At 41.8% G+C, this 26,716-nt stretch overlaps 1 protein-coding gene across 1 annotated transcript; it reads right to left on the bottom strand.

Annotated features, from left to right (window-relative positions):
• Positions 1 to 1,731: 1,731 nt before the first annotated feature.
• On the bottom strand, positions 1,732 to 18,901 carry wfs1a (Wolfram syndrome 1a (wolframin)). Its single transcript, XM_036583698.1, has 11 exons — positions 18,782 to 18,901; positions 17,727 to 17,921; positions 16,155 to 16,373; positions 15,527 to 15,606; positions 10,452 to 10,596; positions 9,892 to 10,065; positions 8,253 to 8,324; positions 7,865 to 8,013; positions 5,751 to 5,888; positions 4,510 to 5,198; positions 1,732 to 4,208 (listed from the first exon to the last, which is right to left on the bottom strand). The coding sequence occupies exons 2-11, from the start codon at positions 17,914 to 17,916 to the stop codon at positions 2,981 to 2,983; spliced, it is 3,084 nt and encodes a 1,027-aa protein (XP_036439591.1). The 5' UTR covers positions 17,917 to 17,921; positions 18,782 to 18,901; the 3' UTR covers positions 1,732 to 2,980.
• Between the last annotated feature and the right edge of the window lie 7,815 nt (positions 18,902 to 26,716).

Here is a 26,716-nt window from a genome sequence, read left to right as displayed (position 1 = left end):
CCCTGTCTGAGAGTCTGGTTATTTCTATATTTTTGAACAGGATTATTATTATTATTATTATTATTATTATTATTGTTATATTGTTATATGTTGTAACACAAGTGTCAATGTTCATTATAATGCCTTTAAATAGATAGACCACAGACATATTATCGCAAGTTACAAACTTTAATTTCTTAATTTCTCAAAGTTTAAAAAAAAAAAGAATGTACTTAACACTTTTTGTACATTTGTTTGCCCTGCAGTATCCAAACATGATCAGAAAACATCAGTGGAAGCTCTCACCACTGATCCTGCAATAATACACGGTGCTGTGAAAAAGTATTTGCCCCCTTCCATAATTTCTTCTATTTTCGTGTATTTGTCACACTTGAATGCTTTAGACCATCACCCTACTTTTAATGACAAAGATCACCCAAGTTATCACAAACCGCTGTATTTGAATGAAGATTTCAATTATTGAAGGAAAAATGCTGTTCGGCCCTACCTGGCCCTATGTAAAAAAAAGTAATTGCCCCCTTCGCTACTAAATCAAACAGTTAACCAAATTCAACTCACTATTTGGTTCAATATCACGAGCCATACCCAGACATGATTACTGCCAGACCTGTTGAGTCTAACCATCACCTAAATAGAATCTGTCTGGCGATGTGAAGCAAGCAATCTAAAAAGCAGCACATGATGCCACGTTCTAAAGAGATTCAAATACAGATGCGAAACAAAATCGTTGAAATCTGCCTGCCTGGAAAGGGTTACAGAGCCGTAAGCTCTGGGACTCCAGCCATCCACAGTGGGAGCCATTATCCACAAATGGAGAAAACTTGGAACAGTGGTGAACCTTCACAGGAGTGGCCGGCCTACCAAAATTTCACCAGGAGCGCATTGACAACTCATCCAAGAGGTCACTAATGGACATTTAAAGAATTGCAGGCCTCATTTGCCTCAGTTTAGGTCAATGTACACAATTTCCCAATTAGAAAGACACTGGGCAAAAATGACATCAATGAGAGAGGTGCAAAGTGCAAAAAACACTGCTTACCAAGAAGAACACAAAGCCTCATCTTGCATTTGCCAAAAAACATCTAGATGACCCCCAAGGCTTTGGGGATGATCTTCCGTGGACTGAGTCGAAGGTCTTTTCTTTAGGTCAAAGGAAACTTTTTATGAGATATAGGTCCCGTTACATCTGGTGTAAAGCTAACACTGCATTCCACCTTAAAAACCAACAGTCAAACATGGTGGTGCTAGTATGATGGTCTGGGGCTGCTATGCTTCTGCAGGACCTGGATGACTTGTCATAATTGATATAACCATAAATTCTGCTCTCTATCAGAAAATCCTGAAGGAGAATGTCCTCCAGGCAGTTTGTGACCTGAAGCTCAAGCACATTTGGGTTATGCAGCAGAACGATGATCCGAAGCACACAAGCAAGTCCGCCAAGACGTGATGTAAAAGACTCATCGCAAGTTATCGCAAACGTTTGATTGCAGTTCTTACTGCCAAGAGTGGCACAACCAATTATTAGGTATAGGGGGGTAATTTCTTTTTTCACAGGTGTGATATAGGTTTTGAATAAATCTTTATCTTCAATAACATTAATGATCATTTAAAAGGTGTATTTTATGTTTTCTCATGTTGTGTTTGTCTTATATTACAGTTAGATGATCTGAAACATTTGAATGTGACAAATTAGCAAAAAATAGAAGACATTGGGTGATACACTATACAAAACTCTATATATCTATTTTATTGTGTTCATGTTAACAGCAGATAGAACTTTATTCTGGACATTCATTTTATTAGAATATTTCCTGATTTAGTGACTCAGCCGATATCTCACTCTGACAGACTTACTGGTGGGTAGAAACTGCTTGCTAACAATCATTATGGACGAATGAACGATGGAAGAAATCCAGATCCACTTTATATCTGGAGGAGTAAAATTCCAACAGTTGTGGTGATTTTAGCATGCAGTTTACATCAGACTGTCTGAGCACTTCTGTCTGAGACTGAAACTCACTGAAACGCAACAAAAACTCTTCTGCAGTCACAGCAAAAACTCTTCAGTCACATCTCACACTTGTAAGTAAATATTACAGAAATTCAGCTTAGAGCTAGCTTTTACATTTTTCTCTAATTCAGTCCTACAGAGAGCCAATGCAACACATTTATTCCTTTGACACTGAGACTTTCTTTAAACTAAAGCTTTGGGGGGGTTAACTCACCTTTATACTGACCATCCTGCCCTTCAGACAGCTGGGCATGAGCAATATAAACACACAAACAGGTCATGCTGTGGCTACACTCTGCAGCAGCAGTGCTTCTAGAAAGGTAACTAAAGAAAGTGCTTCTGATTTTCATTCTTAACTCTAACTCAACTGAATTTTAATACATTCAATTGTTTCGAGTCTTGATTCCCTAAAATAAGAAATCTGCATATTGGGCTTGCAGTCCTCCTCTGAATGAAGCCATCCAGATGAACTTTATCAAAAAAGCAGCAACCTTTTTGGGTCAGTATGCTAAAGGAGCTTTTTGCCTCTTTTTTGGGGGGGCTTTTTTCTTTGGATGCCCACCACTGTGAATAAGCCAACATTGCTAATAATGCTAGCACATAATGGTGATTTCAGCACTGAGATGGGCTAATCTCCATGGCCATAAAATTTAAAACGCAATCTGAATACATGAAGAAAGCAGAGCTATCGCAAGCCCAATGACCTTCATCAGGGTTCCTGACAGTTAGCTTCTGCTGAACTTAAACCCTGGAGTGATGAAGATCTATTCCACAGTGAACAATTGATGGTCTGTTTTGTCTCCAGTTCCTATCTTGGAGATTTATTTCTCCATCATTTTTTCTCCACCAATGCATTTTTGTGTGAGTCACATAAACCCCAAATAGGATAGCACTTAGTGATCTCAAACATTTAGAAACAACTCTGCTCTTCTCTCTCCTTCTCTCTATCCATCTCTGTCCCTCTGTCCATCACACGCTGATCCTAGCTGAGAGGAAAGGGGAGAAGAAGAAGTCAAAGGCGAATTTCATGGCTCCCTGAGCACTCTTCCTCCAGTTGCGTTCAATCTTGACCTGCCGTCCCTCGGGCAGCAGTGAGGATTTGCAGGCTAGGCAGTGGATGGCCTTCAGTTCAAACACGGGCAGCTTAGTCCCCAGTTTCCCCTCCAGCTTTGTGCTAAATTCCACCATGCTGCCAGGTTCCAGGTTCAGGAGGACCTGCTTAAACTCGTGGCTTGCAGACAGGATGATGTCACCGGTGGGGTCATCCTTTTCTGTGACCCCGTCCACCGGCCGACCGATGGTCACTTCAAAGCGGTAACTATCGAAGCGTTTGACATGGCACTGGTATCTGGCTACGGATTTGATGTGGCAGAGCCGTTCCTCTTCCTGCTGTTGGAGGAGAACAGAGGCATTTACAGTTATGGGGTCCTGCACGTAAGTGCTGGTGTTCTGTACAGGCGCACTGATGTTCTGCATGGGTCCGTTAGTGTTCTGCACAGGTGCACTAGTGTTGTTTGGCTCGCAGCTGGGATACACCTCTCCATAGAGGCACCTCAGCCAGTCTCCCATAAACACTGGTAGCAGGTTAATGACCGACTGAGCGCCGTTTTCCATCTCTGCCACACGGACGTGGCGAAACTTTCCTGTCCAGGTGACACGATGGCCTTCCAGATGGCTGCAGAAGAGCTGAGTCTGAGCCATACCCTGTCTGGCCCACGCCGGTGGCCCACAGAGCGTCCCGTATTCCTGCCAGGTGAGAGTGGAGTTGTACACCTTCATCCCCTCAGTGTTGTAGACGTATGTGGCGCACAGTAGCACCACGGTGGTGAGGCACAGTAGGATGAGCTTCACTGGGCCACGGTGGGTGATGGAGTGCAGAATTGTGAGGATGGACAGGCTGAATCGTGTCCAGAGTCTCAGCATGACGGGAACGGCGCAAACCGCTAGAGTCACCAGCATCTTAGTGAGCTCCAGCTCGAGGAACCACTTGGCCATCTGGATCAGCAGCATGACAGACAGGCCCAGGGCCAAAACAGGCAGGGCGAACAGGAGCAGGAAGTAGGCGACACAGGTGCGGATAAGGCCGATAGGGGTAGAATTCTGCAGCAGAACCACAGAGAACTCCCACCACATGAAGCACACCAGGTATGGCACCAGGAAGCAGTAGGTACCCCTGAAGCCACGCATGCGTGCCATTCTGCAGGGATATAAACACAGAAACAGAATTACAGACATAAATATATGAAATGTAGTTGTAATGATTAAAATATACAACACATCAGTTTTTTCTAGAAGTTTCTAGACATAAAGAATAACCACAAAATACTCAAGATCATTATTTAATGACAGGTGCAGGGTGGCCAGCAGAGGCCACTGTGGCTCTAATGAGCTCTAATGAGCTGTTGAACCAGGTTAGAGCAGGAAAACACTGCGATATACAGGACAGGAGGACTGCAGAATGAGCAGAACCCTTCGCCTCTAAGCTAGTGTGTGCTGACCTGAAGAACAGGTAGAACAGGTAGACGTAGAGCAGACATGGCAGGCTGAGCGTTAGCACCACGCTGTCTCCCAGAGGCACCACAGAAAAGGTTTGGCCCAAGACCCTCAAGGCCTCCATTTCTGAGGGCAAGCGAGTGGTCAGCGCGCAGAGCGAGGAAGCCACCTCGATGACTAGGGCCCTGCGTGCATACGCCGCTGCAGACGGGCTGAGAGACACATAGCTCAGAGCTGTGAAGAATATGGCCACCGTGGACAGCTCAGAGCAGGGGATCCAGTGCTTATCCGCCACGGGGAAGCTGAAGATCACAAAGCACACAGATACCAGGAAGTACACATACTGCTCCAGATTATTCCAGCCAAAGTGCGTCTCGGCCTGCTCCACATCCAGCCCGGGCTCGAAGCGGGTCAGCAGTGCGGTTAGTGCACTGAAGTTCTCCCAGCCTTTACTGCTGCGGAACACTCTGAGGGTGCAGATGCCCATGGAGATGAAGGCCAGGTAGAAGACAAGCAGTGGGATGATGAAGGCAAACAGGTCAACACTCAAGTTCGAGATAATGAAGAAGAAGATCAGAGCGTTAACGTGCTGAGTGGGGATGATGGTGCTGAGCCACTGAACACCTGCGCGAGACGCCCAGTCCACCAAATGCTCCTTCATCTCCAGGATCAGGTGCAGGGGGTACTGCAGACCCTGAAAAAGATGATACACGTTTTACCAAGAAGAGGCCGTTTAAAGCTTCAACTGTTTATGCCTTGCATTAATATGTATTTTCAGTGATCAGTTCACATTCCTACTTCTCTTGACTGTATGAAATGACAGGAGTAAACATAAACAGAATGCATTGTGATCAAATTACAATCAGATCAGTACAACCACGTTTGGATACAGTCAGAGAAACGGAGCTCTATATTCAACACAAGAGTAACTGAAATGTATTTTGTATATCATAAAGTTACGTAAGCTGAAAAGATAAATAAGGAAAGGCAGGATGGAGAATGCGAGAGGCTTAAGTTCTCCAAACCAAACACTTTCTTGCACTCTGGGCCGTTGAAAGCATCCAAGCCAAGCTTTTTGATTTGTACCATAGCAGAGAAAAAAAGTAAATGGAAATAAAATGGAAATAATGTTTTGTTTATGTGTTGATGTTTTTACTCAGGACAGTAAACTAAATAAATTGAGATATGATCCAGACTTGAAACACATGTTAATGCAAGATCAGGTTCGAAGTGAGGGAGGTTTTACCAGGAAGTGGGCTTTGATGTCTACGGCTCTCTTCATGGCACCGCTGCGTTTGGTGTCCAGCATCATCCCAGTGCCCCCCATCCCCCAACTGGTCTTTAGCATGCGCCTATGAGAGATGGGGGACACTCCCTTCTGCTCCTACAAACATGCAACATCATTCACAATCATTACTCACTCTGCACTACGTTACTCACTAGCGTTAGTATGGTGTATAGTGTTGATGCAGTGTGTTGTTTTCATACGACATGTTGTGCTGGTACAGCAGGTAGTGTTGGTGTGCCGTGTAGTGTTGGTATGGTGTGTGGTGTTGATGTGGCGTGTAGTGTTGGTATGGTGTGTGGTGTTGATTCGGCATATTATGTTGGTGCGGCATGTTGTGTTGTTATGGTGTATGGTGTTGGTGCAACGTGTAGTATTGGTGTGGCGTGTAGTTTTGGTATGGTGTGTTATGTTGGTGCGGTGCGTTGTGTTGGTATGGTGTGTAGTGCTGGTGCAATGTGTTATGTTGGTATGACGTGTAGTGTTGGTATGGCATGTAGTGTTGATACAATGTGTGGTGTTGGTAGGGCGTATAGTGTTGGTGTGGTGTTTAATATTGGTATGGTGTGTTGTCTTGGTACAGCATGTGGTGTTGGTGTGGCATGTAGTGTTGAGGTGTGTTGTGTTGATGTGGTGTGTAGTGTTGGTGCAACATGTGGTGTTGGTGTGGCATGGAGTGTTGGTGCGGTGTGTAGTGTTGGTACAGCATGTTGTGTTGGTGCGGCGTGCGGTGTTGGTGCAGCATGAGGTGTTGGTGCAGTGTGTAGTGCTGGTGAGGCATGTTGTGTTGGTATGGTGTGTGGTGTTGGTGTGTCATGTGTTGGTTTGGTGTGTAGTGTTGATGTGGCTTGTAGTGTTGGTACAGCGTGTTCTGTTGATTTGGCGTGTAGTATTGGTATGGCATGTGGTGTTGATGTGGCATGTTGTGTTGGTATGGTGTGTGGTGTTGGTGTGTCATGTGTTGGCATGTAGCGTTGGTGCAAAGTGTATTGTTGGTACGGCCTGGAGTGTTAGTGCGGTGTGTAGTGTTGGCAGGGTGTGTGGTGTTGGTGCAGCATGTAATGTTGGTGCGGAGTGTAGTGTTGATAGGGTGTGTGGTGTTGGTGCAGCGTGTTGGGTTGGTACAGCATGTAGTGTTTGTATGACATGTACGGTTGGTGTGGCATGTAGTGTTGGTGTGGCGTGTTTTGTTGGTGTGGTGTGTAGTGTTGATGTGGTGTGTAGTGTTGGTGTGGCATGTACTGTTGGTGTGGCGTGTAGTGTTGGTGTGGCATGTATTGTTGATGCGGTGTGTAGTGTTGGTGTGGTGTGTAGTGTTGGTGTGGCATGTATTGGTGTGGCGTGTATTGTTGGTGTGGTGTGTATTGTTGGTGTGGTGTGTAGTGTTGGTGTGGCATGTATTGTTGATGCGGTGTATAGTGTTAGTGTGTTGTGTAGTATTGGTGTGGTGTGTAGTGTTGGTGTGGTGTGTACTGTTGGTGTGGTGTGTATTGTTGATGCGGTGTATAGTGTTGGTGTGGTGTGTAGTATTGGTGTGGTGTGTAGTGTTGGTGTGGTGTGTATTGTTGGTGTGGTGTGTATTGTTGATGCGGTGTATAGTGTTGGTGTGGTGTGTAGTATTGGTGTGGTGTGTAGTGTTGGTGTGGTGTGTATTGTTGGTGTGGTGTGTATTGTTGATGCGGTGTATAGTGTTGGTGTGGTGTGTAGTATTGGTGTGGTGTGTAGTGTTGGTGTGGTGTGTATTGTTGGTGTGGCATGTATTGTTGGTGTGGTGTGTAGTGTTGGTGTGGTCTGTAATGTTGGTGTGGCGTGTAGTGTTGGTGTGGTGTGTAGTGTTGGTGTGGTGTGTAGTATTGGTGTGGTGTGTAGTGTTGGTGTGGCGTGTAGTGTTGGTGTGGTCTGTACTGTTGGTGTGGCGTGTAGTGTTGGTGTGGTGTGTAGTGTTGCTGTGGCGTGTAGTGTTGGTGTGGTGTGTAGTGTTGGTGTGGTGTGTAGTGTTGGTGTGGCGTGTAGTGTTGGTACAGCATGTATTGTTCAATGAAAAACGGTGAATGATGTTGCCATGGTGATCCTGCCTGGTTTAGTTGTGCTGAAGCTGAAGGCTGGTTCTCCAGGCTGTTGTTTTGGACTGAACCGTTTTTTGTCCCTGTGGTGGGAGGGGTGATGCCCTGAGCATAGTTTTTAGTCATTTCCACAAACTCCTCGACGTCTACATACTGAGAGGCTGCAGACAGATAGACTCACAGTCATTATTATAGTCAAACATATAAAATCTTCAAACAGAAACTTTATGAATCCTTATGCAAACCGCAGACTTGCAGTGGCAACAGATTATACTCATATAAATACACGAAGAGGAGCTCTAATGTTTACAGCGTTTATAGATATGCTTACACGAGACTTAACCAACACTGCGAGTTCACAAACGTTTGACTATTCATAAACACACACATCCTTGCTTACATTCGCTGGCTACCATGGTTTCCAGCACCTTCTTCTGTGTCTGGACGTTGGGCATTCCACAGCTTACAGCACCTGTGTGATCACATCATATACTGATACAGCAGAACCACCAGCCGATACTGTTCCCAAAACATTTGAAGCCTTTTTGACTGAAATCGTTTGTACTTGATGCCTCAGCCTGATTTTGCCTGACTCCGTTTTGTTTAGTGACTTTTTCATTGTGCTTTATTGTGATGTCTTTTTAGTAGACGCCTTTTTGCCTGATCTAATTTCCACTGATGCTTATTTACTGATTTACTTTGTTGTTTGATGCTTTGTTATACATTCTTTTTGCCAGATGTCTTTTTTGCACAAGACCTTTTGCTACGTCTTGTTGTCTAATTTCTTTTTATGTGCAAACTTTTTGCCTGATGCATATTTTCGAGATGCCTCTGTGGTGTGCACCCATCCCCCAGTGGCGGCTGCGAGAGCCTGCCGGAAGGCAGGGCTGAACATCGAGGAGGAGGATGACGGTGCCGGCAACAAGAGGCATAAGGGCAAGGAGTGAGTCCCGGGCTCCACCACCCAGGCCCCGCTCCCTGTTACGCAGCAAGGCCACTTCACTACACCTCACGTTCGACCTGGGCAGCCGAGCTGCGAGCGGTGACGGGGAGGCAGAGCAGTGAGCTCTCGTTCCCTCTCAGCTCTTTTTAAAAAGCACCCGAGCTGAGAGGGAACGAGAGAGAGAGGGACGAGCAGCAGCAACAGAGACTGACTGAAGAGCTGAAAAGCTTGAGTAAGAAAAAGACTGAAAAGTCTAGCTAGTTGAAAGCCACTGAAAAGTGACCAGTGTAGCATTGGTTTTGTTGAGTTTATTTTGTGTGAGTTTGCTGGAGAAAATAAAATATGGCTGCTGCAAATGTTTCTCCTGCCTCCAGCGTCCTCCTTGAGCCCAGGGTAGCACATGCTGTGCTACAGCCTCGTTGCCTGAGACCTTTTTGCTCGATGCCTTGTTGTCTAATGCCCTATTGTTAGATGTGTTTCTGGCTTCAACCTTTTTTGCGTGATGCATTTCTACCCAATTTTTCATGAGCCTAACATCAGATGCCTTTACCTATGTCATTGAATCTTGTCTGATGCCTTGTTACCTGTGTTTCATTGCATCTTTATTTCAAGTAAGATTTTGGAGTTGATTCTAGAATAATAATAAAAATAAGCGCTCTATAATGTTCATATGATCCACACAGTCACTCTGACAGACTGTAATACACTACAGGAAGTGTAGGGAGCGATATGGGTTCTACTGTTTCATTTGAAAAGCTCTATAATGTTCATATGATCCACACAGTCATTCTGACAGACTGTAATACACTACAGGAAGTGTAGGGGGCGATATGGGTTCTACTGTTTCATTTAAAAAGCTCTATAATGTTCATATGATCCACACAGTCATTCTGACAGACTGTAATACACTACAGGAAGGGTAGGGGGCGATATGGCTTCTACTGTTTAATTTAAAAAGCTCTATAATGTTCATATGATCCACACAGTCACTCTGACAGACTGTAATACACTACAGGAAGTGTAGGGGGCGATATGGGTTCTACTGTTTAATTTAAAAAGTGCTCCATAATGTGTGTAAAGGTGTCTGATGGTTAACCTGGCCCAGCGTTGACCTGACTGACATTCTTCAGCATTTCAGACATTGTCATTTTCTGCTTCCTGTCCGGATTCAGTTTCCAGTACATCATCATCGCCGCCCGTCGGACTGCCTGCTCAAACTTGCTCTCTGTCGACAGCCTGCGCACTTCTGCTTCATTCTCCTGAGTTATTCCTGCAGGGTCAAGGGTCAACTGAATCATTGAAAAACATAATTTGATATTTAAATGAGTGGATTTATTGCATTTCCTACACTCAAAGTAATCTAAGAGATGTGTCTGTTAAGTCAAGAGCTGAAAGTTGGACTCCTTTTTATAAGAAATTTCAGAGTCTTTTTTTTGATACAGCTGAAAGAATAAAAACACCTAAATGATCTATGTTGCAGCAACAGGACTTTTGACTGATTAGTTTAAACTAAATGAAATTTAAGTAAAACTCAAGCCTCAGTCCTTATATCGTTATCGTTCTAACAAAGAGGAGGAATGAGCGGGAAAGTTTAGTAAGAACAGTCTAAAAGGGAATATTTTATGCTGGTCATAATACATTTTGTGATAATTGTACCTTTCTTCTGAATCCAGCAGCGCTGCAGAAGTCGAGCTGCATCTCTGCGTCCCTGTTTTGCCGCCCGCATCAGCCACTCCACAGCCTGGCAGTTATTAACATCAGCATCCGACTCCAGAGCCAGCTTCAGATAATGTTTACCCAACTACAGAAAGACAGACAGACAGAAAGACAGGTCAGTGAAGATACACTCCTCTTAAGCTGTCAATGGGAGAATATTACCGGAACAATGTTGAGATTACATTAATTTCAATTTATCTTTATTGTCATTATACATAAAGGGAGTACAGTATAACCAAACGCTCTGGTTCTCTGATGCATAAACACTAAGACAAGGTAATGAGTACGCAAGTACTAGGTCCACAAACAATATGTATGCCCACCGAGCACTTTATGTACACCTATACACCTACTCATTCATGCAATTCTCTAATCAGGCAATCATGTGGCAACAGTGCAGATCATGCAAAATTGGGCAGGAGCTTCAGGTAATGTTCACTTTAACTATTTGAATGAGGGAAATGTGATCTCATTGAAATTTTGACCATGACATGATTGCTGGTGCCAGATGGGCTAGTTTGAGTCTTTCTACAGCTGCTGATTTGCTGGGATTTTTTCACACCACAGTCTCTAGAGTTACTTAGAATGAATCAATAAAGAAAAACATCTGGGCGGTGGCAGTTCTGTGGATGGAAACACCTTGTTGATGAGAGAGGTCAGTGGAGAATAGACAGACTGATCCAGACTACGCTAACTCAGATAACCACTCCTTACAATTGTGGTGAGCAGAAAAGCATCAAACATCCAACCTTGAGGTGGATGGGCTACAACAGCAGAAGACCACATTGGGTTCCACTTCTGTCAGGCAAGAACAGAAAGCTGAGGCTGCAGTGGGCGCAGGATCGCCAAAACTGGACAGATGGATACTGGAAATGATGTAGCCTGGTCTGATGAATCTCAATTTCTGCTTAAGTACACAGATGGTAGCACCAACAGCATGAATCCATGGACCCAACCTGCCTTGTCTCAGCAGTCCAGGCTTGTGGAGGTGGTGTAATGATGTGGGGAATGTTTTCTTGGCATACTTTGGGCCCATTAACACCAATCAATTATAGCTTGAATGTCACATCCTTTTTGAGTATTGTTGCTGACTTGTTCATTCCTTCATGGTCACAAAGGAACATTACACTTATACTGGGTAGGGCCGCCCTTTGCTGTCAAAACAGCCTCGATTCTTTGTGGCGTGGATTCCACAAGATGTTGGAAACCTTCCTTTGAGAGTCTGTTCCAAGTTGACCCAATTGTATCATGCAATTGCTGCAATTTTTTCAGCTGCGCTTTCATGCTGCGAATCTCCTGTTCTACCACATCCCAAAGGTGTTCTATTGGTTTCAGGTCCGGTCACTTGGAAGGCCACTGAAGAACACTGAATTGTTATGTTCATGAAAGCAGTTTGAAATGACTTTTGCTTTGTGACGTGCATTTTTATGCTGGAAATAGCCATTAGAAGATGGGTACTGGCTACCCAGCATTAATAAAACCTGAGTGGTCACCCCATATGCCACCTCAAAATTTCTGCTTCACTTTTGGCTTCCACCTCACTGTGAGGGGCAGGAGTTTGCACCTTTAAGAGGAGAGGTGTTTCGCTATCGGCGACTGGTGGAACAACTGTCCAGCCCCTCCCCATTCCAACACCACTCACACATTCACATCTGTCCTGCTTTCTCCAACCTCTCTCCAACTCCCCACACCCAGCTTGCACATTCCTGGTGCCACCCCACTGAAACCCCTGGTAAAAATTTCTTTTTGGTTTTGTTTACAGTGAGGGAACGATTGTTGTCTGTGCACCATTCTGTGAGAAGTTTCACTTCCACTCTGTATGCTACCTTATTGTTGTTAGTGATGAGGCCTACTACCAATGTTTTGTCAGTGAACTTCATAATGATGTTGGAATTGTGCTTGGCGATGCAGTCGTGGTTGTACGGGGTGTAGAGCATGGCTGATAAAACACAGCCTTGTGGAGAGTCTGTGCTGAGAGTGGAGGTGGGAGAAATGTGGCCTTCCATCCTAATGTACTGAGACCTGCTGGTGAGAAGATCTAGAATCCAGCTGCAAACTTTGAGACTGATTCCTTGGGTCTCGAGCTTGTAGACCAGTCTAGAGGGGATAATTGTGTTGAATGCTGAATTAAAATCAAAGAACAACATTCTTATGTAGATGTTCTTGCCTGTCATATGTACAATGCAGTGTGCTTAGCCAGGTAGATCACATCGTCAGTGAATCTCTTTGTGTAGTAGGCAAATTGATGAGGATCCAGAATTCTGGGGACACAGTTCTTAACTCGAGTCAGGACCAGTCTTTCAAAGCAGTTCATAAGGATGGGTGTGAGTGCAATTAGGTTATGGGCAATGAGGCATGTGGCGTTGGGTTTCTTTGATATGGCTATCATTATTGTGGTTGAAGCATCTGGGATTGTGCCAAAGAGAGGTTGAAGATGTCTGTGGAAGCCGTAGCCACACTTTCAGGGATTCCTTAGGATCTGGTGGCTTTGTATGTGTGCACTCTGGACAGGGCTGTTTTCACTTTGTCTGTACACAGCGCTAGTACTGTCTCTTCTGCAGAAGGACCTGAGGCTTCACTGGTCAGCTGAGCTTGGTTGATCTCAAAGCAGGCATAGAATGAGCTGAGTTCAGTAGGGTGGGATGCATCTGTGGCTGATGAGCTGTAGACTTTACTCTTGTAGACCAACACTGCCTGGATACTCAATGATGTTGACAAAGTCAGCTTGAATTTGCTTAGTATACACATTTTTTTGCAGGCTTGATGCCAGCTTTCAGATTGTGTCTGCTCTCAGACCCCCACGCATCACACTCACACATCACCCCCTTGCATCACCTCCACACCTTACCCCCACACATCTTCACCATGCATCTCCCCCATGCCTTAACCCCACATATCACTTCCTCATATCACCCCCACACATCAGCCAAACACATCACCTCCACACATCATCCCAACACATCATCCACACATCACCCCTATGCATCACTCCATGCATCACCCCCATGCATCACCAACTCACGTCACCACATGAATCATCCCCACATCACCCCTACATGTCACATATCGTTTATTACTTATTCATATTTTCAATTATTGCATATATTCAATACAAAAGACTTTTTTTTTTTACTTTTAACCTTTAGATTAATTCATGATCTCACTTCTCATTTTTCCTCTGAGCTACTCCATGTTGTTTTATTCTAATATGCATTGTTCTAATGTCTTTTAGTTCCTCCCACATGTTCTATTGTTAATTTGTAAAGCAACCTTGAGCTTAGGAAAGGGGTTAGATGATTAAAAAAATCTAATAATAATAATAATCTGAATCTGAAAGTGCTTTACACAGGAATATTAATAAAGCCTGACAAAAGGTTTAAATGCAGTCTCATCTCAAAGATCCATTTTTTCCCTAGACTTCCATTCAAATTTATCTTCCTTCTTTTTCTGACTAAATATATTTTTCCAAAAAGCATTTATGTTTCTATTTTTTATTCTCTTTATTTGTAATCCTTCTGAAATGAGCAGAGCTATTGCTAATGCTAATGACTCTCAAAAGATCCTGTATACAACTGACATAAGAAAGTTAAGAAAAAGACTACATTACCCATCAGCCCATGGTAAAGGACAAGGTGCAGTAGGTTAATGTAAAGACTACATTACCCATCAGCCCATGGTAAAGGACTAGATGCATTAGGTTAATGCAAAGACTACATTACCCATCAGCCCATGGTAAAGACTAGGTGCAGTAGGTTTATGTAAAGACTACATTACCCATCAGCCCATGGTAAAGGACTGGGTGCACTAGGTTAATCTAAAGACTACATTACCCATCAGCCCATGGCAAAAGACCAGATGCACTAGATTAATATAAAGACTACATTACCCATCAGCTCATGGGAAAGGACTGGATGCAGCAGGTTAATGTAAAGACTACTTTACCCATCAGCCCTATTGTTAATTTTGGCTAACAGCCAGAAGGTTGGGCCAGGCTCTAAGCCAGAAGAAGGATCAAATGATGATTTCTAATCTCAGATCTTAGCAAACCACAAAACAGCAATGCAACAAACATTGAAACATCACAAAACATCAACAGAGCAGAGGCTGTAGAACGTGTCTAGAACATATCTATGTAAATGTAAATGTGAGTGTAGCTCAGTCTGAAAAAGTAGCTGAACACACATCAGAGAGACTTACAGCACACACACACACACACACACACACACACACACACACAAACACACACACACACACACACACACAAACAGCACTGAGAGACAGTTGCAGCACACACACACACACACACACACACAGCCCTGAGACAGAGACTGTGTGTGCTATATTGAGTGTGAAGGCTCGTCTTCCACACAGCTCAAAATAGAATCATACACTCAGACCACACACACTCTCTCACACAGCCTATATCACTGACTCACAGCCTACATCACTGACCAGCAGCCTCTATCACTGACCAACAGCCTAAATCACTGACAAACAGCCTATATCACTGACCCACAGCCTACATCACTGATCTACAGCCTAAATCACTGACCAACAGCCTAAATCACTGACAAACAGCCTAAATAACTGATCCAATACCTATATCACTGACCAGACAGCCTAAATCACTGAGACACAGCCTATATCACTGACCCACAGCCTAAATCACTGACACACAGCCTATATCACTGACCCACAGCATTTATCACTGACTCACAGCCTAAATCACTGACCCACAGCCTAATCACTGACCCACAGCCTAAATCACTGACTCACAGCCTAAATCACTGACCCACAGCCTAAATCACTGACCCACAGCCTAAATCACTGACTCACGCTCTGAGTTACACACATTCTAACTAAATCAAATTTATGAAAAGTCCTGTTTGAGAATGTTTCGGTAATGAGAAGGGTGTGTCCCCTGTGTTTTATTGTGCCTGTTTGTGTATGTGTGTGTGTTTGTGTGTGTGTGTGTGTGTGTGTGTGTGTGTGTGTGTGTATGTGTGTGCGCTCACATTGCTCTGTGCTTTAGGATCTCCTCCTTTCGCTTTCTCCAGCAGCTCCTCAAATGTCAGATCTTCATCAGGTTCATCCTCTAAATCACACACAGGGAGCAAAACACACAAAACAACAAACCAACAATAAAATCAGCTGCAGTGACACTGAAGAAAATTAAAACTTCCTACCATGAACACAACATTTCCCATCAGCACCCTCTTCTTCACTGATTAATGTGAAAGAATAATCACGTGTTGGAATGAGTGTCAGCAACTAAACACATTTACTGAAAATGAGCCAAACTTGCCAGTACAGGCACATTTACCATTGGGTTAATAACAGGTAGATAGATAGATAGATAGATAGATAGATAGATAGATAGATAGATAGATAGATCAGGTACTGGATAGGGTACTGGATTAGTGTGAAAACCTTTTTAAAAAGGCAAAATATAAGCACCCTGGGGGGCACTGTGGTAGATAAAATAAAAATGTGACCCTCATATACTTTGGACTGTTCATAAATAAAATAAACTAGAACAAAACAAAATAAAATTAAATAAATAAAATTGAAATGTGTGACCTTCCCCCTCAGACTTTTATTTTAATTGAAATTAAATAAAATAAATTAAAATAAAAGTCTGACCTTCCTCCTGGGCCTTGGCCTGTTCTTTCCTCATCCGGCCCTCCAGCACCACCTGCCTTGCCACCGCCGCAAAACTCCTGCGCACCGGCCGACAAGACGGAGGGCCAGCAGGGGGCACCAGACTGGTGGGATGAGGAGGGGTGGAGGGGTCAGAGGTTGGGGTTGGGGTAAGAGAGGTGGAGGGGTCAGAGGTCAGCGTTGGGGGTGTTAGTGTGGACGCTGTAGGAGAGAGAGAGAGTAATGGAGAGCGAGGTTGGTGGAACTCCAATCAGCAGGTGGCGTCATCAAAATCTAACTTGCAGTACTTGTCCTTTTTACCAACACTCATCTGTCATCACACAGTATTCTATACAGACTATATATATATATATATATATATATATATAATACTATACAGTATACACTATATAGCTAAAAGTATCAGGACACCCCTCCTAATAACTGGGTTCAGGGGTTTCAGACACACCCTTTGCTAACAGGTGTATAAAATCAAGCACAATCTGTGTAGACAAGCACTGGCAGTAGAGAGTCGTACTTATGAGCTCAGTAACTTTAAACATGGCTCTGTCATAGGATGCCACCTCTGCCACAAGCCAGTTTGTGAGATTTCCTGCTGGATCTGCCCCAGACAACTGTAAGTGCTATTATTGTGTAATGGATGCATCTAGGAGCAACAATAGCTCAGCTACAAAGCGGTAGACCATGCAAACTAACAGAGCGGGGCCGCCAAGCGCTCATCACTCACTACAAAGTTCCAAACTGTCTCTGGAAGTAACACCAGTACAAGAACTGTGTGTCAGGAGCTTCATGAAATGGGTTTCCATGGCTGAGCAGCTGGGTTTGGTGGATGCCAGGTAAACGCTACCTACGCACAGTGCCAGCAGTAAAGTTTGGTGGAGGAGGGATAATGAGCTGGGGCTGTTTTTCAGGCCCCTTAGTTCCAGTGAAGGGTGATGTTAATGCTACAACACATAAAGACATTTTACACAATTATACACTACCAGCTTAGTGGGAACAGTTTGGGGAAGACCCTGTCCTGTTCCAGCATGACTGAGCCCCTGTGCACAAAGCAGCTCCATAAAGACATGGAGTGACCAGTTTGGTGTGGAGGAGCTCCAGTGTCCTGCACAGAGCCCTGACCTCAACTCCACTGAACACCTTTGGGATGAACTGGAACATCGACTGTGAGCCAGACCCTCTCGTCCAACATCAGTGTCTGACTTCACGAATGCTCCTTTGACTGAATGAGCACAAATTCCCACAGACACTCTCCAAAATCTTATAGAAAGCTTCCCAGAAGAGTGAAGCCTGTTATAGCTGTAAAGGGGGGCAGCTCCGCATTAATGCCTATTGTTCTGGACTGGGATGTCCAACAAGCTCATACAGGTGTGATGGACATGTGTCCACATATTTTTGACCACATAGTGTAAATTCATTTTAGACAATAGAGATGAGAATACATTTTGTTACATAGCAGTTAGCTCCACCCAAACACTCTTACTGGATATAAGAGAGAAAATACCAGATATATAAAATTAAATAAAACCGTATGAAGAATGAAGCTAAACCAACCCAGATCTGCCCTGATGGAGGGAGAAGTGGAAGAAGTGGGGGTGGATTTCTGGATGGCTGGAGCTGGGGGGTGGAGCCCAGGGGAGGTTTGGCCGGGTTTGGGTAAAGGAGCGACTGTGGGGTCACTGGGGGTCGGCTCATTTTCTAACGGGGTCACCGGGGACGATGGAGGAGGGGCCTTAACGTCCATCTCACCTGTAGAGACAAACACAAACAAACACACATAAACAAGCCTCCATTAAAGCAGACTTTGTTTGGGGTCCTGGAGACTCCCGAGTCTCTTTAACCTCACTACAGACCCCCACAGTGTGCAGAGGAGGAGATATTTTATTACCATCTGAATTTGACTCAGACGTGTTCATACAGAACAGCACTGACAATGTAATTTATTAAGTTATTATTAAGTTATTAACTGTGTAATTATAATGAAAGAGTTTTTTTAAAGAATATTTTATTATCTTCATTAATTTACTGACTCATTTTATGAGGATTTTGGCTTGATGCCAAGTTTAAGCTCTATTGCAAATGAAGAAGAATTCATTTATTAATGTTTATATCATCTAAACCATGACATCTCAGTGTTTGATGTACTACTACTAAGAATAACAATAATAACAATAATAATAATTTGTTTGTTTTTAATTCCTCTTCTGAAATATACTAATGAAAAAAGGATCAAAGGATTTAGATCTATTTACATTTCATTTTAATTGGCTTAAAAAAAAGTTGAGGTAAAATAGCTCCATTACTAATAAGCTCAATTATTAATAAGAATAATATAAATATAATTCATATTATTTAAATACACAAAACAGAAGGATTTAATGTTGTTTTAAGCAGAATCGCACACACTCTAGTCTGTTCCAGATGACACACAATACCGCAGTGAGAGGGGTGTGTGTGGTGTATGTGAGTGTGAGTGTGTGTGTGTGTGTGTGTGTGTGTGTGTGTGTGTTGAGGTGTTTTTAAAGTTCAGCAGCTCAGATTCACTAAAGCACAAAAGCACAAACAGAGTAAACAGAACTAAACACAACTCAGAGCTCAGAGTTACTCACTGCAGTGTGAACGGTCAGTCGGTCAGTCATGAATCTGAAACTTCTCCTCCAGCAGGAATCCTAAAATAAACCACACTCCCCCCCACAAGCCCCCCACACTGCTCACACTGACCACAGCCCCAGTCTGAGAACCACTGAGATCTACTCCACCCTTATTCAGACAAACCCCGCCCCTCTGCTCTGTGATTGGCTAGGATAAATCATTAGCCAACTGGAAATCTAAACTGATTGTTAGCCCAGAGTTAAACCAGATCAAACTGTGCTAAACCAGATTAAACTGAACTAAACCAGATTAAACTAAAATGAATTAGAGTTAAACCAGAGTTAAAGTGACTTACAGCAACTTAAACTGACCTAAACAGAGTTAAAATTATTTAAAATGAGTTAAACCAGATTAAACTAGGTTAAACCAGATTAAACTGAGTTCAGCCAAATTACACTGAGTTAAATTGAGTTAAACTGAGTTTAATGGAATTTTAAAATTGAACTAATTTACAACACTGTTTTCAAAAAACATGGGATGTTGTGCAAAGTGTAAATAAAAACAGGATGCCCCCTGCACTGATTGGCTAGAATTAAACATTTGCCAACTTGAAATCTAAACTGATTAATATTAGCCCAGAACTAAACTGAGTCAAACCAGATTAAACTCAGGTAAACCAGATTAAACTAAATTAAACTGAGTTACAATGAGTTAAAATAAGTTAAACCAAAGTTAACCTGAGCTAAACAAATTTAAACTGAGTTAACCTGAGTTAAATTGAGTTAAACTGAATTACAAACAGTTTCCAAAACAGTTGGGATGCTGTGCGAAATGTAAACAAAACAAAATGCAACGATGCGCAAATCATTTAAACTCTATATTTATTTGAAAATAGTACAAAGACAACATATCAAATGTTGAAACGGAGAAATCTTGTTATCTTGACAGTTTTGAATTTGATGCCGGCAACATGTTTTAAAAAAGTTGGGACGGGGCCTGTTTACCACTGTGTTTCATCACCTCTTCTTTTAGCAACACTCTGTAAGTGTTTGGGAACTGAGGAGACGCTGCTGTAGTTTAGAAAGTGAAATGTTTTCTTGTTCTTGTCTGATACAGGATTTCAGCTGCTCAACAGTTCAGGGTCTCCTTTATCGTATTTTTGTTTGATAACGCACCAAATGTTTTCAGTGGTGACCGGTCTGGACTGCAGGCAGGTCAGTTTAGCATCCGGACTCTTTTACAGCAGAATAAAGCTGTTGTAATACATGCAGAATGTGGCTTGACATTGTCTTGCTGAAATAATCAAGGCCTTTCCTGAAAAAGATGTCATCTGGATGGCAGCATATGTTCTCCAAAACCTGTAAATATGGTTCAGCATTAATGGTGCCTTCATAGATGTGGGAGTCACCAATGCAATGTGCACTAATGCACTCCCACACCATCACAAATGCTGGATTTTGAATTGTGCACTGACAACAAGCCTGATAGTCCTTAGCCCAGAGGACACAGTGTCCATGATTTCCAAAAAGAATTTAACATTTTTTTCTGATCAAGAAGGGGATAAAGGGCAACAGATAGCCAGAAAAAAACACACACAAGAGACAAGGACAGCAACAATGATCATAGGTACAACATCACAAAATTAAATAATGGATGAAATGTCCATATTCAACGTATACCTTGCAGGAAATCCAAAATACGTAACACAAAAATTTGCCATGTTTCAAGAGTCATGTGCTTAGTATGGTTAAGTCGCACAGCTGTACATTCAAGTTTTGCTATGTTAAGTAAATTAACAGCCCAGAATGATTCCAAGTGAAGTCCAGGCGTAATCCAGTTTTATAGGATTGTCTTTTAAGAATTGAAAATTTTGATTCATTGAAAAACAGGACACTTTTCCACTTTGTCTCAGTCTATTTTAAATGAGCTCAGGCCCAGAGAAGGTGGAAGCATTTCTGGATCCTGTTTATATATGTTTTTTTCTTTGCGTTTTAGAGTTTTAACTTGCATTTGTGGATGAAGTGATAAACTGTGTTCACAGACAGTGGTTTTTGCAAGTGTTTCTGAGCCCATGCAGTGATTCTACTACAGAATTGTGTCTGTTTTTAATGCAGTTCTGTCTGAGGGCTCAAAGATCACGGCCAGCCAATACTGCTTTTTGGCCTTGTCCCTTGCATTCAGAGATTTCTCTGGTTTCTCTGAATCTTTTTATGGCGTTATGTACTGTAGATGATGAAATCCCAAAGTTCTTCGTTATTGTACATGAAGAAACATTCTTAAATTGTTGCATTATTTTCCTATGCAGTCTTTCACAGATTGGTGAACCCCTACTCATCTTTGAATGAATAACTGACTCTAAATGTAGGTATTGTGATATAAACTGAGTTTGTTCTACAGTTTCTCATTAGGCTGAATGAATAACCGACTCTAAATGTAGGTATTGTGGTATAAACTGAGTCTGTTCTACAGTTTCTCATTAGGCTGAATGAATAACCGACTCTAAATGTAGGTATTGTGGTATAAACTGAGTCTGTTCTACAGTTTCTCATTAATGGTTCTGTAAAGTTTGTCCAGCAGCAGCTACGAAAGAACACTTTTGTGGGCGGAGCCTGGAGAGGCCGCGCGAGGATCTAAAGATAAGCCACGCCCGTCGATTGCAACGCCCTCCCCCCCCCACTACAGAGACGTCCCGTCTGGAGCCGGTCTGTCCGGTCACTGCGGTGGAACGGACTGAGCGGGCGCGCGAGCAGCAGTGATGTCCGGCTGTCGGCTGTGGAACCGCGAGCACGAGCTGCCGGTTTATCTGGCCAATCCCATCACCTCCCACCAGCACAAACCCGTCGGCACGCGCAGCGGCGCGGAGGGAGCGCGAGACTTCACCAGCGTCGAGCTGCATAGCGGCAGCTCGAACGCAGCCAGCAGAGACAGGAGCCGCGAGCGCGAGCCGAGCGGAGATCAATCCACACGCGCGCGCAGTCACCACGCCCGCACAGAGGAGGCGCGCGACACCAACGGGCAGGTATATAACCTCATTATCGTTTACTGTTTACAATCTGATCTGACAGTTACTCATAAAAATATGAATATACAGATCAGACCAACTATTAAACCTATAACACATTAATATACAGATCAGACCGACTATTAAACCTAAAAAATATGAATATACAGATCAGACAGAATATTACACCTATAAAAACATTAATATGCAGATCAGACCGAATATTAAACCTATAAAAATATGAATATACAGATCAGACAGAATATCACACCTATAAAAACATTAATATGCAGATCAGACCGAATATTAAACCTGTAAAACATGAATATACAGATCAGACCGAATATTACACCTATAAAACATTAATATGCAGATCAGACCGAACATTACACCTATAAAAACATGAATATACAGATCAGACTGAATGTTACACCTATAAAAATATTAATATACAGATCAGACTGAATATTACACCTATAAAAACATGAATATACAGATCAGACTGAATATTCCACCTATAAAAACATGAATATACAGATCAGACTGAATATTACACCTATAAAAACATTATTATACAGATCAGAATGAATATTAACTGTATCAAAAAATGAATATACAGATCAGACCGAATATTAAACCTATAAATACATTAATATGCAGATCAGACTGAATATTAAACCCATAAAAATATTAATATACAGATCAGGCCGAATATTAAACCTATAATAACATTAATATACAGATCAGACTGAATACTAAACCTATAATAACATTAATATACAGGTCAGACTGAGTATTAAAACTACAACATAAATATACAGATCAGACTGAATACTAAACCTATAATAACATTAATATACAGGTCAGACTGAGTATTAAAACTACAACATAAATATACAGATCAGACCAAGTTTAAAACCTAAAAACACTAATATGCAGATCATACTGAATATTATACCTATGAAACATTCATATACAGATCAGACCGAATATTACACCTATAAAAACATTAATATGCAGATCAGAGTGAATATTAAACCTATAAGAACATTAATATGCAGATCAGATAGAATATTAAACCTATGAAAACATTAATATGCAGATCAGATTGAATATTAAACCTATAAGAACATTAAGATACAGATCAGACCAAATATTTAACCTATAAAAACAATAATATGCAGATCAGACTGAATAACAAACCTATAAAAACATTAATATACAGATCAGACAGAATGTTAAACCTATAAAAAATTAATATGCAGATCAGACTGAATATTTAACCTATAAAAAATTAATATGCAGATCAGACCGAATGTTAAACCTATAAAAAATTAATATTCAGATCAGACTGAATATTTAACCTATAAAAAATTAATATGCAGATCAGACCGAATGTTAAACCTATAAAAAATTAATATTCAGATCAGACTGAATATTTAACCTATAAAAAATTAATATGCAGATCAGACCGAATGTTAAACCTATAAAAACATAAATATACAGATCTGGGAGCTTTTTCTCTATTTATTTCTCTCAGAGATCTTAATTCTGACACTTCATTCTCATAATAAATACAGTATCATTATTAAACATGACACATAATAATAACATACACTTTTACTTAAAAAAGGTTCTGCTATTGAGATGATGTCAAGCTTGTATCAATAGCAGAGCTCTTTTGCTACACAGAACCACTTACAACACATTGTCCACCAATCAGAAGAACCATTTAACATGACATAGGAATAGAACCACTCCCTTCACTAGAGAACCCTTTAAAGAACCATATATTATAAGACTGTATAGAGAGGTATAATACAGTACAGCAATCATTATAACACTTATTATAGCTGGAGATCGATACATTTAGCTAATTATATCAATAACAGTAATTCTTAATCTATTATTAAAGATGTATGTGCATATGTAATAATGATAATTATAATTATAATAATAGTAATGATAATGTTGCTGTTTTTGTCTGCGCTGTATTTTCTTCCTGTGCTTTTATCCACACTGATGTTCTGACCTACTTAAGCTCCTTCCTACTGCATTCACTGTTAATATTTAACAAGCTCTAAAATCAGTTACTGCATTGGTATAACAGATAAAAACAGCCGTCATAAACATGGTGAAAGGCTTAAATAATATATATGCAGTGTATCATATGTACGTTATTTATTTATTTATTTATAAGATACACATGTTTCTAGGTGGAGAATGGAGGCCATGTTGCGTAACACTCACAAATAAGACAATTTATAAAATGGATAGTTCTGGTCTTAGACTCGGATTGGCTGAGTACGAAGCCATTGTGAAATCCATGATATATGTACACCTATGACGCCTCACAGCAACTGAATATATATATATATATATATATATATATATATATATATATATATAATTTTCATGCTGCACCACAGCATGAAAAACCCTTGTGACTTTAATGCTGCTTGCATGGAGCACCGAGTATATTGATGAAGTAAGAACCAGTATTTGTTTAAACTGAGGGGCTGACAGCTTATGTTCTTAACTAGAACTAGACTGGTCAGCTAGCTAACAGGCTAAACCGCTCCATCATTAATATCATAGGCTTGAATTAAAGCACTTACATTGCCCTTTTACTCACTCTAAAAGGGCAAGATAAAACACTAAAGAATGTCACTTGAATGTTTTACACACTTCAAATGTCCGTGTTTCAGTCAGAAGTCGCGTCAAACCCAGGCTGAGTCCCAAACGGCTCTGTACTCCCTAAATAGTGTTCTAGCTATGAAAGTTTAGAAATTCTAGCTTCTACAGCCAAACAGTCCATCATGTATCGAGTGTGGATGTGTCTGAGCCCTGCGATGGACTGGCGACCTGTCCAGGGTGTATCCTGCCTTCCGTCCAATGACAGCTGGGATAGGCTCCAGCACCCCACCGCGACCGAGAAGGATAAGCGGTTTAGATGATGGATGGATGGATGGATGGATGTGTCTGAGTCCCAAATGACTGTTTCTTAGCTGTATTTTGCTCTGTTGAGCTGCAGGATCCAGTATTTAAACTCCTACGTGGTGCACTATGTATGGAGCAGGGAGCCGTTTGAGATTCAGCCCCAGTGGGAGAAGAGGGCACCGCTGGATTGGTGCTAAATACGACTCGCGGTGGTGATTTGGAGACCAAAAAGTACTTATAAAGCAAAGGTTTTTGCATTAAACAGTGCTGCGTTATCATATGTTCGTTGTTATACGACAAAAAGTTAAGAAGTTCATGAAATGACTGCAGTGTACAGCGATGGATGACCAAACGTCCTCATTCAGCGGTTCATGGTTGCTTGGCAATGACACCATGCTCTAAAGGAACCACATTTCTTAGTGGAATACTTGTTTTATGTTGATTATTATTAATAATTATTTAGATTATTTTCTAAGAAAACGTGTATCTTATTATAATTTATGTTGGTCGCCTTTTAATAAAAGCAATAAGCCACTCAGGGGCGTGCGTTACAGTGATTTTATCACAGGGAAGGGAGTTTTACTCCGCTTGATGTTGTGCCTAACAACACCCTTCCCTGTGATAAAATCACTGTAACACAGCATCTCGTGGCTTATTGCTTTATTATCTCTGTATTAATACCATACTGTGAAAAACTCAGAGATCCTCTTCATTTATTTTATTTTTAGTAAAAACAGCTATTAATTAAACAGCTAAATTAATATGAAACATTTAATAGAAAAATATATTCATCAGAAAATTACACAATAACTAAATCTAGTATCAGCTCTGTGAGTGTCCAGTGTGTCACTCTTTACCTTTATTCCAGCTTCCATTCTTTTCAGGAGACTCACTTTCTGCAAACAAACCTCCAAAGTTCAGTCTTAGAAGTTGGTTGATCATTTTCTGAAGTGATCAAACACATTCAGTGGTGTTGAGATCTGGACTCCGGGGTGGTCAGTCCACTGTTCAGCTTCTTTGTTTGGTCAGTCTTGATCTTCTCAGCCGTGTGTTTGGGGTCGTTATCCTGCTGTAGACTAAGAAGGTCCTGCTTCAATCAGAAACTGATCTCCAGCTCCAGATGTTGTTCTACATCCTCAATCCTGCGCTGATCCTCCCCTGAGCTCGGTTGAGGGTCTGAAGAGTCTTTCATGTCTTCGGCGGCGTCTGTACTGCCTTCTGTTCCCTCCAGAGATCTCATATTTAGACTCTTCAGTCCATAAAGCCTTTCTCCACGTCTCAGACGGTCAGCCTGGTGTTCCACTGCAGATGTTCTCGTCTCCTTTTCTCAGTGAGGTTCTTCTTGACAGCTACACATCCTTTCAGACCCACAGCGCTGAGTCGTCTTCTCACAGTGGAAGGATGGACAGAAACACCTGTGGATGTTTTCAGATCTGAAGCAGCTTGATTTTCTCCTCTCTCTCAGAGATGAAAGCTTTAAGTGCTGTTTATCTGATGGGGGCAGTTTTGGGGTCGACCAGCTCTTCCAGGTGGTTGTTAGGAGACAAATTTAATCTGTAGCTTTTAATCAGTTTTTTGAACTCCAGTTTTTTTCACTTTGACGTTCTCCTTCATTCTGTGAGTGGATCATCTGATATATGATCTTCTCACAGAAATCTCCTAAAAAAATCAATAACTTGAAATTAATGACTGTTTTGAATGGAAATTAAACAAATGACGAGGGTCTCTGACTTTTTCAAGTGCTGCGATAATTATAATAATAATTATTATTATTATTATTATTATTATTATTATTATTATTATTATTATACACTACTGCCTAAAACAAAAGTGTCACAGGTTCTGGTATGTATATATGCATGTAAGTGAAAAGAGGGCTCGCGCGCTGCCTTTAAATCCCCAGATTTCTATTTTTTTTAATGCGCGCGTGGGGGGAGGGGGGATTAATCACTCAGACAGACCCTTTATCCGGCAGATGGCGCCGCAGACAGCCCCCCCAACCCCATCAGAG

Source organism: Colossoma macropomum, unplaced genomic scaffold (assembly GCF_904425465.1).
Source record: "Colossoma macropomum unplaced genomic scaffold, Colossoma_macropomum, whole genome shotgun sequence".
Lineage (NCBI taxonomy): Eukaryota > Metazoa > Chordata > Actinopteri > Characiformes > Serrasalmidae > Colossoma > Colossoma macropomum.
This window is presented reverse-complemented; position numbering and strand designations above follow the sequence as displayed.

What these genes read in the sequence shown, in the direction of transcription:
- wfs1a (XM_036583698.1), bottom strand. Translation starts at nt 17,916, where the DNA reads ATGGACGTTAAGGCCCCTCCTCCATCGTCCCCGGTGACCCCGTTAGAA. An exon ending in GGCCAAGGCCCAGGAGGAAG is followed by an intron (nt 15,607 to 16,154) that starts GTCAGACTTTTA and finishes TGTGTGATTTAG; the next exon opens with AGGATGAACCTGATGAAGAT. An exon ending in ATCCTAAAGCACAGAGCAAT is followed by an intron (nt 10,597 to 15,526) that starts GTGAGCGCACAC and finishes GTCTTTCTGTAG; the next exon opens with TTGGGTAAACATTATCTGAA.